Source organism: Nelumbo nucifera, chromosome 1 (genome assembly GCF_055504915.1).
Source record: "Nelumbo nucifera cultivar China Antique chromosome 1, China Antique-T2T, whole genome shotgun sequence".
NCBI lineage: Eukaryota > Viridiplantae > Streptophyta > Magnoliopsida > Proteales > Nelumbonaceae > Nelumbo > Nelumbo nucifera.
Genome location: NC_142649.1, coordinates 63,397,559 through 63,409,512, shown reverse-complemented (window position 1 = coordinate 63,409,512; position 11,954 = coordinate 63,397,559). Strand labels below are relative to the sequence as shown.

At 37.5% G+C, this 11,954-nt stretch overlaps 1 protein-coding gene and 2 pseudogenes across 3 annotated transcripts; all 3 read right to left on the bottom strand.

Moving 5' to 3' along the window:
* Positions 1-354: 354 nt before the first annotated feature.
* LOC148803347 (GTP cyclohydrolase 1 pseudogene) lies at positions 355-1,511 on the bottom strand (annotated as a pseudogene).
* Positions 1,265-2,150, bottom strand: LOC148803346 (GTP cyclohydrolase 1 pseudogene; annotated as a pseudogene).
* Positions 2,151-5,508: 3,358 nt separating this feature from the next.
* Positions 5,509-11,258, bottom strand: LOC104594279 (GTP cyclohydrolase 1-like). 3 transcript variants are annotated; one of them, XM_010254507.3, is made up of 3 exons: positions 10,894-11,258; positions 10,566-10,803; positions 5,509-7,064 (listed from the first exon to the last, which is right to left on the bottom strand). In XM_010254507.3, exons 2-3 carry the CDS (start codon positions 10,777-10,779, stop codon positions 5,815-5,817), a joined length of 1,464 nt encoding a protein of 487 aa, XP_010252809.1. In that variant the 5' UTR covers positions 10,780-10,803; positions 10,894-11,258; the 3' UTR covers positions 5,509-5,814. The 3 variants fall into 3 exon arrangements, with proteins under 3 accessions (XP_010252809.1, XP_010252808.1, XP_088753005.1); XM_010254506.3 differs by having other exon boundaries at positions 10,566-10,811; positions 10,894-11,257; XM_088896879.1 differs by having other exon boundaries at positions 10,566-11,257.
* Positions 11,259-11,954: the final 696 nt, after the last annotated feature.

The following is an 11,954-nucleotide window of genomic DNA, read 5'->3' as shown; positions in this document are numbered from 1 at the left end:
TTTTCATTTTCTATTTATAGAATTTTGATTTTATTCTCTTGTGCACCGGTTTGTTATAAGTTGGTTCAAGTCCAACTCCAAACTAAAAGTAGAAGTCCCCCAACTCTTTTTCAGAGTTAGACCTTTATCTTTTAATTTACCTTTTTAGGCGTAGGTCGTTGCATAAGTCCAACCCTACTTGTTTGACTATTTGGAGTAAATATCCAAATGTATAATGCGGGTATAATAGTCCAACTCCACCTAAGTTTCTAAGGTGGTTCTTTACCTTTTCAGCAAATAATAGGGGAAATCATAAAATAAACTGTTCTTTTCAATAAGCTTCTCTAGAATTTGGAAAGGAACATATCTTTATACCATCTAAAATCAGATAGAATTTTGCATTAAAGATTTATAAACTGCACACTTTAGTCTCTCTGTCATATCATCGGAATTTCCGATAAAATGATTTAATATATTTAATATTAAGGTACTAACTACATCTTGGGTTGGGCAGCCTTGACTTAAGACCACTTCTCCATTCTCATCCTTTTTTAACTAAATTGAGGATGTAATATCTTTCTTCCTGAATAAGGTACTTGTTCCAACCTTTGAGTTGTCTTCTTCATTTCAAGCCAATTTGCTAGCACTAGCATACATATTCATATGATCGATCATCTCATAAATCTAGTATTCGGATTTTTCCATCCAAATTCAATTCATAGAAAGTATTTCCATCATAGCTAATTCATGGTTTTACCAGTTCTTCGAATAACAAGTCCATTAGAGTGTGCCTTGAATAGCAAGGCTTCTTGCTTTTGTATGAAAGCTTATTTAGATCTATTGAGGGCTTTTATGTTAAATCAGTTTCCGTCTCTACTCCAATTTCTGATCCTTCACTAGTAAATTTACTGAATGGGAATTAGGTGTTTTTTTCATCCGTTACTTGTTTTTCAGAAGATTCTCCTTTCCCCATTTGGAGCTTTGAAACAAATCTTTAGGAGCTCTCTCAAAACTGAGGAAATTGTTTCGGCAATCTGCCTGGCCAGCCTCTCCTAAACTTGGAGTTTGCAACCATAAAAATGTGTTGACTGCAAAATCGATCTTCCAACAGGATCAGCTCCTAGGGGGTGAAAATATCCCATGTGTACCACACCATGAAATGGCAGGAGATGATGCTCAAATTGGGACCAAAATGGCAAATTCAGCACAGACCGTATCTCATCCAGGTTAGAACTAATATTACCATTGTCATTTTGTAGGCTTGACTTAAGCAAACCCATTCTACTAGAATAGAAACCATTTAGTTTCATTTCCAAATTGGATCTCTTAAAGTACATCAGCCAATGCACAAAACGTTGTGGGGTTCCGACAAGCTCTTTCCTTAATGGGTCTTCACCCAAAGACTAGAGAATGGTAGTTACTACAGCGGTCATGGCGGGCTGTATGGGACATCAGCCAATGCACAAAACGTTGTGGGGTTCCGACAAGCTCTTTCCTTAATGGGTCTTCACCCAAAGACTAGAGAATGGTAGTTACTACAGCGGTCATGGCGGGCTGTATGGGCACCATATTGGTGGAAGCCCTACAACTGTTGTTCTAACTTCAGAAGAGAAAGGAAGTGGACCCAACAATCTCCTTTTTCATTCTCAAAGACTCAACCCTGAAGTCACAGAGATCTTCTCCCACCCTGGCATGTCCACTTCTGTAAGAGGGTTACTTTGCACTGCACTACTACATTCTACTCCAAGGAATTGAATGTGCCAACACTGAAGTAGAACTGCAACACTTACTGGCTTGATTGCACTCTGTGGAGCCAAACAAACTTCATTTTCCAGCCTGTGGGTCTTGAAGTCTCTTGGCAAAGACATCAGCCACCCTAGAGAGCTTGCTTGGGTCTACACCCGTTGCCCAGATGGAACATAACCAACATGGCACTTAACCTGAAACAGTAGCCAGCATGATTCACAGTAGGAGAAGAGGTCAAGGTCTCGAACAACTACAAGTCCACCTTCCCCTCCTGCATGCCCAACTCCATTATACAAGCCAGTTTCAGGGAACAAAGCACCTTGCACGATATCCTTTACCCAGTGTTTTAAAAGCGCAGGGCGCAAAAAAAAGAGCAATGGCCAATTTGTGCCTAAGGCGACACACGCCCTTTTAAGAAAGACACAAAATTACAAAAAAAAATGACAATTAAAAAAAAACAAAAAATTCAAAAAATATTAAACAAAATGTTAATAAAAAAATGTAAACTTAAATTTTAAAATAAATGTTTTAAAAAGCCTATTATCTAAAATTAAAATACATAAACATAACCTATAAGGCGTATTCAAATGAAAATTTAAAAATAAAAACAAACATATAAAACATTTTCAAGCATATAAAACCCACAATCTCTTTTTTTCCTTAATTGCATTGCTTCAAGTAGCTAATATGATATAAAACATTGCATTCTTGATTCTTATTTCTCACATAAAAATATTGATTTTATAACTTTCATTGCCTTTTAAGATGTTTTATTGTAACCTAAAAAAAGAGGAAAAAACCACTATGCTTGAATCAGCATACTTCCTAATCTTGTATTATTTGTCATTTCTAGAATTGCACTTAAAATTACATACTGAAATAATTTTACATGCTCACATCCCTAAATGCATGTATACTGCAGAATCTAGGGATATTGTTACGATAATTAGATAAAATATTAGTTTTCTTTTTGTTTTTTTCTTCACACAACCAGAAAGGAAAGTAATTAAGTCCAGGGGGGATCCCATTCAAAAAAAATACCAAGAAGCCAGATCAGTGGCCTTGCTTAGGTGAAAATATGCAACAGGAGTAAGATCACAATTCAGCTGGATTGTTACTTGACCAAATACCAGCTTCACACCAGTTACTACCAAAAAGGGGCACATGAAAGCCTAGGTTGTCCTATATATAGGCAAAAGCATGCAGTGGGAGCCAAATAACTGTTTGCTGAATTATTACTTACTTAATCCCCTGTTAAGGGCATAACCTCAGGTCAGGTTGGGTCAGCTTGAGGTCAATCCAACTAAACCCAAGTCAAGGGCGCCTCAACCCTAACCTAACCCAAACCCCATTCTGATGAAACCAACCCAAACCCAACTTCAGTAATTCACCTTAGAATGTATAACTGCAACCAAAGGAGCATCCAGACTTTCAGAATCTGCTCAGGTTTGGTTGATAGCTTGATAAAAGCATGACAAAAGCCCGGCATTCATCATCACCCAAGCCTTATCCCAACTATATGGGATCAGCTATATGGATCCTGTTTCTCCATTCACTATTTTTAAATCCATATCCATTGTTAAGCTATTGGTGCTTAAAACATTTTTTACTACTTCTACCCAAGTCCTTTTTGGTCTACCCCTAGCCCTTCTAACCCCTTCAACTTGCAACAAAATCACTTTCTTACATGTGTTGATGGTCTTCTATGCACGTGATCAAATGCCTGTCGTTAAAACTAAAAAAAAAAAAAGGATTGTAATTTTTTAAGCCTGTTTTGAGAGACTTGGGCAACAAAAAATGTTACAGAAGTCAACTTTGTTAAATTACTGCAACATCCATGCACACTTAATCACAATTTGGACTCAAATGGTACCCACAAAACAGAGATAACTCAGTTTAGTTGCCAGCGATTTGGTTGAAAATACTTGATAAATGAATACCACATAAGACAAATCCATGAAGACCAAATCACAGGCAACTGATATCATAGAAGTCAGAACTTTGATGAATTACTGTAACACCCATGTGCAGTTCATTACAAGTTGGATTCAAATGGTGCCTAGGAAATTAAGATACTCATTTAGTTGCATGATATTGGTTGAAAAAAACTTATGAAGAGTTGAAGACCAAATCACAGGCAACTGATATTATAGAAGTCGGAACTTTGATGAATTACTACTGTAACATCCATGTGCAGTTCATTACAAGTTGGATTTAAATGGTGCCTAGGAAACTGAAGATAACTCATTTAGTTGCCTGAGATTGGTTGGAGAAACTTGAAACATGATGTCACATAAGACAAACCCAAAAGGTCCAATTTATTTTATTAATAATCTTATTTTAAATTATAAAAACCCAGTACTAATATCGATGTAGTTCTTGAGGAAGACATATTTTGGTTTCCTACGCAATAACTCAACATATAATTAATTAGATAAACAACCACAAGTCACTTACCTAACCAAACAGTTCATTTGTAACTTGGCATCCCAAACTTACTTTGTGCATGTGTGCCCCTATGGAATAATATGTTATGTACAGCTAGACAGAAAGAGGACAAAAACATGATTGGATGGGAAGTTGGATAAGGAAGATAATGGTAGAATGTGGTTAGGATTCAACATGGTAAATTGATAAGATAAGCCTGAGTAATTTTATTAGGGATTTCGAAAGAGTAACTAACATGTACTAGTACGTAACTTCAACTAAATTTCATCACAGCTCTTACCAGAGGAGTCCTTACTTAGCCTATCCTGTAGAGAATGCCAGAGAGCACCTATGGCATGAAAAGTTGTCACATAGCCATTAATAAAACAATCAACAAGGCCTATTGTGAAGTAAAAAAATAACAATATAAATGTACATAAATAACTATTTATCACACAACCCCCTTAATACTGGAAACTAAGATCATAAAGCCCTGTCAACACACTTGTGTATAAGTTGGTAGAGTAAGCTTGTGGAGGGCTCACTTGCAGAAACCTGTTGAGACTTCTTGTCAATTTGCAAGACGATTGATTTGGTGTTTAGGGAGCCATCTCTTACAAGATCAATGCTGATGAGAGGGGCTCACTTGCAGAAACCTGTTGAGTAGCACCATTTTCACTAGTAGGATGAAAGGGGATAAAGGATGACCAAAATAAAATAAAACAAAAATTTTAAATGTCAATAATAGTCATCAAATAAACCAGAAATTTTCAGAGAAGAGAAGAAAAAAAGTACCAAACAACTCACCAGAACATGATGTCCAATTGAACTGTTCAACATGGCTGAAACACCTCCACCCTAATTAGATATGCATAAGAAGGAACAAGTCAAGATTGACAATAACAGGTTGCACCTTACATCTTGCACCTCAAGCGCAAAATGACCCTTGCACTTTTTTTTGTGCCTTGTGCTTTTATTAGAACATTAGGCTGATGCTTCTGGAGAAATTACCAAATTACCAGTTATCTATCATGGTTTTTCAAGGTTATTTTCTTATAAAGGAAAACCACCCAAAAACAGAGGAGAGGCTAGATGCTTCTGGAGAAATTACCAAATACCAAATTCGTCTTCACTGTAAGATTTGATAATGATTTTCGGTTGTAGATTTACATATCATAGTTCTTGAAATCTTATTATTGTATTTTGCTGTGTTATAATAATCTTACTTCTTATGACAGGTGTAAACTGTTAATTGTTGAGACATGTTTTGCTCTGGATGCTGATTCCTTGATATCACTTGGCAATGGTGATCAAGGATGTTAAACTCGATTTCAATATCAAAGCAACATACAGAGATAACAAGTCATAAAATTCTCTTTCATCCTCATTTGGGAAGGTATATCCTACAGGAAGATGAGTGGGAAAAAAATTGAGCAAATAGAACTTAAACTATCATATCCTTGTTGACTCCATCTATTGAATGTAATTGTTGGATCACCAGTAAAAAATTTGGCAAAAAACCCAGATCACTGTGCATTTGCCCATGAAAGAATCTGTGAGATTTATTCCTGGCATAACCTACACAACTGCAAGCACTAGTAAAAGGGTAATTAACAACTTCATGGGGGAAAATTAGGAGAAATTAGGAACAGAGGGATGCAACTATGTCCTTCCATAACCAGTACTATTCGAAATAGTTTGCAGAAACATTGCCTTAGCATTAGGATCAGTTGAGAATCGACCCAATACAGCTATTGTGGCTGTACTACTTCCCACCTTCTCAATCCCTCTAGAAATCATACAAATGTGGTTGGCTTCCACTACCACCACCACATCCTCTCCCAACATTGAGGAAACTGTTTCGGCAATCTGCCTGGTCAGCCTCTCCTGTACTTGGAGTTTGCAACCATAAAAATGTGTTATTGACTGCAAAGTCGATCTTCCAACAGGATCAGCTCCATGAGGGTGAAAATATCCTATGTGTACCACACCATGAAATGGCAGGAGATGATGCTCACATTGGGACCAGAATGGCAAATTCAGTACAGACTGTATCTCATCCTGGTTAGAACTAATATTACCATTGTAAGTTTGTAGGCTAAGCAAACCCATTCTACTAGAATAGAAACCATTCAGTTTCATTTCCAAATTGGATCTCTTAAAGTTCATCAGCCAATGCACAAAACGTTGTGGGGTTCCGACAAGCTCTTTCCTTAATGGGTCTTCACCCAAAGACTGGAGAATTGTAGTTACTGCAGTGATCATGGCAGGCTGTGTGGGCACCATATTGGTGGAAGCCCTACAACTGGAGTTCCTCGTGCTTGTATGACCATTACAAGTCAGCACATCCAGAGACCTGCATGGGCACCAAGAAGATTGACTGTTGTTCTGTACATTTACACCTCTGAACTTCAGAACAGAAAGGAAGTCGACCCAACAATCTCCCTTTTCATTCTCAAAGACTCCCAACCCTGAAGTCACAGAGATCTTCTCCCACCCTGGCATGTCCACTTCTGTAAGATGGTTACTTTGCTCTGCATTACTACATTCTACTTCAGGGAATTGAATGTGCCAACACTGAAGTAGAACTGCAACACCTGCTGGCTTGATTGCATTGTGTAGAGCCAAACAGACTTCATTTGCCAGTCTCTGTGGGCCTTGAAGTCTCTTGGCAAAGACATCAGCCACCCTGGAGAGCTTGCTTAGGCCTACCACCCGCTGCCCAGATGGAACATAACCAACATGGCACTTAACCTGAAACGGTAGCAAGCATGATTCACAGTAGGAGAAGAGGTCAAGGTCTCTAACAACAACAAGTCCACCTGCCCCTCCTGCATGCCCAACTCCATTATACAGGCCAGCTTCAGGGAACAAAGCACCTTGCACAATATCCTTTACCTTCTGTCTGTAACCTGGAAAAAAGGGAAAAACCAATGTGCTTGAATCAGCATACTTCCAAATCTTGTATTATTTGTCATTTCTAGAATTGCACTTCAAATTACTTATTGAAATAATTTAAAATACAAGCTCACATCCCTATATGCATGTAAATTGCAGAATCCAGGGTTGTTACGATAATCAGATAAAATATTAGTTTTCTTTTTGTTTTTCTTCTTCACACAACCAAAAAGGAAAGTAAATAAGTCCAGGGGGGATACCATTCAAAGAAAATACCAAGAGGAAGGATCAGTGGCATTGCTTCAAATAGGTGAAAATATGCAACAGGAGTAAGATCACAATTCAGCTGGATTGTTATTTGACCTAATCCCAGCTTCACACCAGTTACTGCAAAAAAGGGGCATATGAAAGCCTAGGTTGTCCTTTATATAGACAAAAGCATGCAGTGGGAGCCAAATAACTGTTTGCTGAATTATTACTTACCTAATCCCCTGTTAGGGGGCATAACCTCAGGTCAGGTTGGGTCAGCTTGAGGTCAATCCAACTCAATCCAAGTCAAGGGCACCTCAACCCTAAGCTAACCCAAACCCCATTCTGATGAACCAAACCCAAACCCAACTTCAATACTTCACCTTAGAATGTGCAACTGTAACCAAAGAAGAGCATCCAAACTTTCAGAATCTGCTCAGGTTTAATTGCTTGATAAAAGCATGACAAAAGCCTACCATTCATCAGCACCCAAGCCTTATCCCAACTATATGGGATCAGCTATTTGAATCATGTTTCTCCATTCATTCTTTTTAAATCCATATCCATTGTTAAGCTATTGGCGCTTAAAACATTTTTTACTACTTCTACCCAAGTCCTTTTTGGTCTATCCCTAGCCCTTCTAGCCCCTTCAACTTGCAACAAATCACTTTCTTACAGGTGTTGTTGATGGTCTTCTATGCACGTATTCCTGTCATTAAGACTACAAAAAAAGGACTGTAATTTTGTAATCCAGTTTTGAGACTTGGGCAACAAAAAATGTTACAGAAGTCAGAACTTTGATAAATTACTGCAACATCCATGCACACTTCATCACAATTTGGACTCAAATGGCACCCACAACACAGAGATAACTCACTTTAGTTGCCTGCAGTTTGGTTGAAAATACTTGATAAATGAATACCACATAAGACAAATCCATGAAGACCAAATCACAGGCAACTGATATTATAGAAGTCAGAACTTTGATGAATTACTATAACATCCATGTGCAGTTCATCACAACTTGGATTTAAATAGTGCCTAGGAAACTGAGTTAACTCATTTATTTGCTTGAAATTGGTTGAAGAAACTTGAATCATGATGTCACATAAGACAAATCCAAAAGGCCCAATTTATTTTATTAATAATCTTATTTTAAATTATAAAAACCCAGTTCTAATATCAATGTAGATCTTGAGAAAGACTTATTTTGGTTCCCTACTCAATAACTCAACATATAATTAATTAGATAAACAACCACAAGTCACTTGCCTAACCAAGCAGTTCATTTGTAACTTGGCATCCCAAACTTTGTTCATGTGTGCCTATGGAATAATATGTTATGTACAGCTAGACAGAAAGAGGACAAAAAAGAGTAAATAGCAATATTCCTATGGTTACAAATTTCAAGAGTAACCAAGTCTATCCATTTCTACTTTTTTTTCCTTTCAATTTTTTAGCACAAAAAATCATAAATTGCTTAAGATATATCGGAATTTCTATCATTTTACAACTAGCATATACAGAACAGTTTTAGTAAGCAGATTTATAAGTTAAAGACTTTCTTAATGAATGGCCCCCAGCAAAAGGATTCTATATGCTACACCACACGATAGCTTCCTACGAATAATAAAAAATAATAAAAGAAAGATACTGAGAGACTTTGTGTCTAGTTGAATTGGTTTTTCTATATTCCAATTTGTAAGGTGTGACCAGCATTAGGGTGGTCTGGATGAGTAGGCAGAGAAGAACCACATATAGAAAAAGAAGCCTTAGCCACTCCTCACCCACTCCCACACAACTTAGGGACAACACAGATTTAGTGGTATACATCATAAAGGATACTGAAAGGAGAAAATAACAAGATATACTTTGAGATGCTATTTCCCTTACACTTGAATTTCCTAAACCTAGGGCTGTCAGTGGACTCCAAAAATCCAAAACCTGATCTGAATTCTGACATCATATCCAATTTAGTCTGAGTCTGATTAAAATTTAATACTTATATAACATAAGTATATATGTATATAGATATCGTATATAATTAGCTAAAGTTTGTAATTAATAAGTTCATTATTTTTCCTACAAAAAAATCCAACATTTTATATTTATAAGTTAAAAACTAATTATTTCTTTTATTTTAAAATTTTCTTCTAAACAAAATAATGTGGATCCAGATTAGACTCAAGTCCGATATATTGAATATTGGATTTTGAAGGTTCAATAATCGGATCGGATTTGGATGTGTCCATCAAAAAGCAAAAAGAAAAAAAAAATGAAAAACCAGAATGGGACCCCACAAGAAACACGTTAGCTTAGGGACCACACAGCATCTAATAAGGAAGACACATTCAAATTGAATATCACGAGAGTTAGTTGGCGTTTGCCACACAAATAATATAATTTTTTACAATAAATTGAAACTGTGTTATTTGTAGGTTCCTTTCAATATATGAATTGGCCACCAAGTCACCAACTACCGCTGTCTGACCAGGAACAAGAAACAACAACGAAGGATCTGGGGCCAAAAGGAGTGCACTTTCCGCCACTCATACCTAATTATACACAGCACATAACCAACTTCTGGGCCCTCACCATTCCAAAGTACTCGCTGAAAAGGTCTCTTTACATTTCAATCCAAACCTCCCCCCACCAAAAAGAAGTGGAAAAGGAATAAAAAGCGATATAAAAGAACAAGAAAATGAAATTGAGCCCGACATTCAGAAACAGTGACTTCCACAAGTTCTGAAAGACAAAGCTGGTTTTGTGGGTTAGATTCAGATCTCTAATATAATCAAGGGTCTAGCACATCCTCTTAGGTAATACAGAACAGACAAGTCCAATAAAGCAACCAAACTAAGAAGACAAAACTCCCATTAAAAATATAGAAACAGAGCTGAAAATATAGGAATTCGATGACCAAGAATAGATCCATTACGATAATATATGTTTATGGTACACTGGAAGTACTGTTAAGATCCTGGAATTCTGCCAATACTGAAAACAGATCCCAAATTTCAGCACCTACCCACGTCTTCTTAGCCAAAAAAAAAAAAAAACAAAAAAAGCAGCGACATAAATAAACAAAACCCTATATGATTGAACAGAGATAATGACTAATTAAATAAGATTCAACTTTTAAACAAATAAAAAAATTAAATTAATAGATCTAAGAGCAATAAAAACTAATATTCCTTCTATAAAGTCCTTAATTAATGAACAAAAAAAGGGATCTAAAGAAGACTATAGGATTAACAACCTCTTACCTCTTGTTCCCTCTCGAAGGGCTTTGGCAACACGAACTGGAGTCTTCTTGAGACCTTCTCTATTAGAATCCTCTCCCAAACCCTGCAACAGAACCTTGACGGCGTCCTCGATGACGGCAGTCTCCGATTCGTGTTCTAGATCCAGCTTAAGAGATTCTGGCTTCACTCCATTCTCAAGGGTTCCAATAAAATGCCCCTCATCCAAAGCGCCCATTGACAGACAACGAATCTCCACAAACTATAAAACTACACCGACCCAAATCAGGAATGGAACACAGAACCACTGAACCAAAAAAATTCAAATCCAGTTCTGAAAAATTAGAGTTACCAGGATGAAGAGTGTGATCAAACCCAGATGGGTATGATGGATCGATTACAGAGGCCAAAGGAAAAAAAAAATGAAACCAAGTTTTTGAAATGCTAAAACTCAGAAGAATGAAGAACCAGAGAAACAGACCCTCACCAAAAAATTCTGAAACACGGAAAAAACAAATTCAGAACAAACCCAGATGGGTAAGACGGATCAAAGACTGAGGCCAAAGAAAAAACGCAACCCAGTTTTGGAAATGATAGAAGATTGAAAGAGGGTCCTCCAAACGGACGACACAGAGAATCGAAAGCAGAAAACCGGGTAGGGGAAATCGAGCAAGATGGCTCATATTTATACCCAAAGAATCAGGGAGCGGCTGAGCCATAAACGTAAGGCTGCCGTTGATCTCCGAACGTGTGGATGCTCTTCCTTTTGCTCTTCTCTCATGGTGATGGTTCCACTCTCAAGTCTAAACTGAAGCGGGACCCGCAAACGTTATTGGGAATGTGTGGCGTGTGTCAGCCCCACTCGCATATGCGAAATGTGGGGCGCACGTTACTCCACCAACCCACTGCACTGGAGGCGGCCAGTAGAGTAGTGGGTGGAATCGAATTGGAATATGCGCCTCACACCTCACGTGGGAGACCGGATCTGCTCCTCACACAGGGCGCTTCACATCGATTTCACGCGCACATCCTATCATTGGGAGCATCTCCCGCACTTATAACTTGTTATTCACGGCAAATATTTCCGATGTATGGCCAAAACACGTTGTGAGGCGCGCTATATTGCGAGCAGATTCGGACTCGATGGAATCAAGAAAACGGAAGGTGCTTGACACTGGTCCTGCCAAATCGCTGACCCGTACTTAGATTAGATTACAAACGGATCGGACTGATTTTGGATACAAATAATACCTGAATCTGAAAGAACCAACTTGGATTCGATATCTAATGAATACGTAAAATATGGGTTCGAATTCGGTTAATTTACATACAATGATATCTGATTTGAATCCAATTCGATAGATTTATGTAAAACAAGTATAAATTTATAAAGTTTAATAAAATTAAAAAATA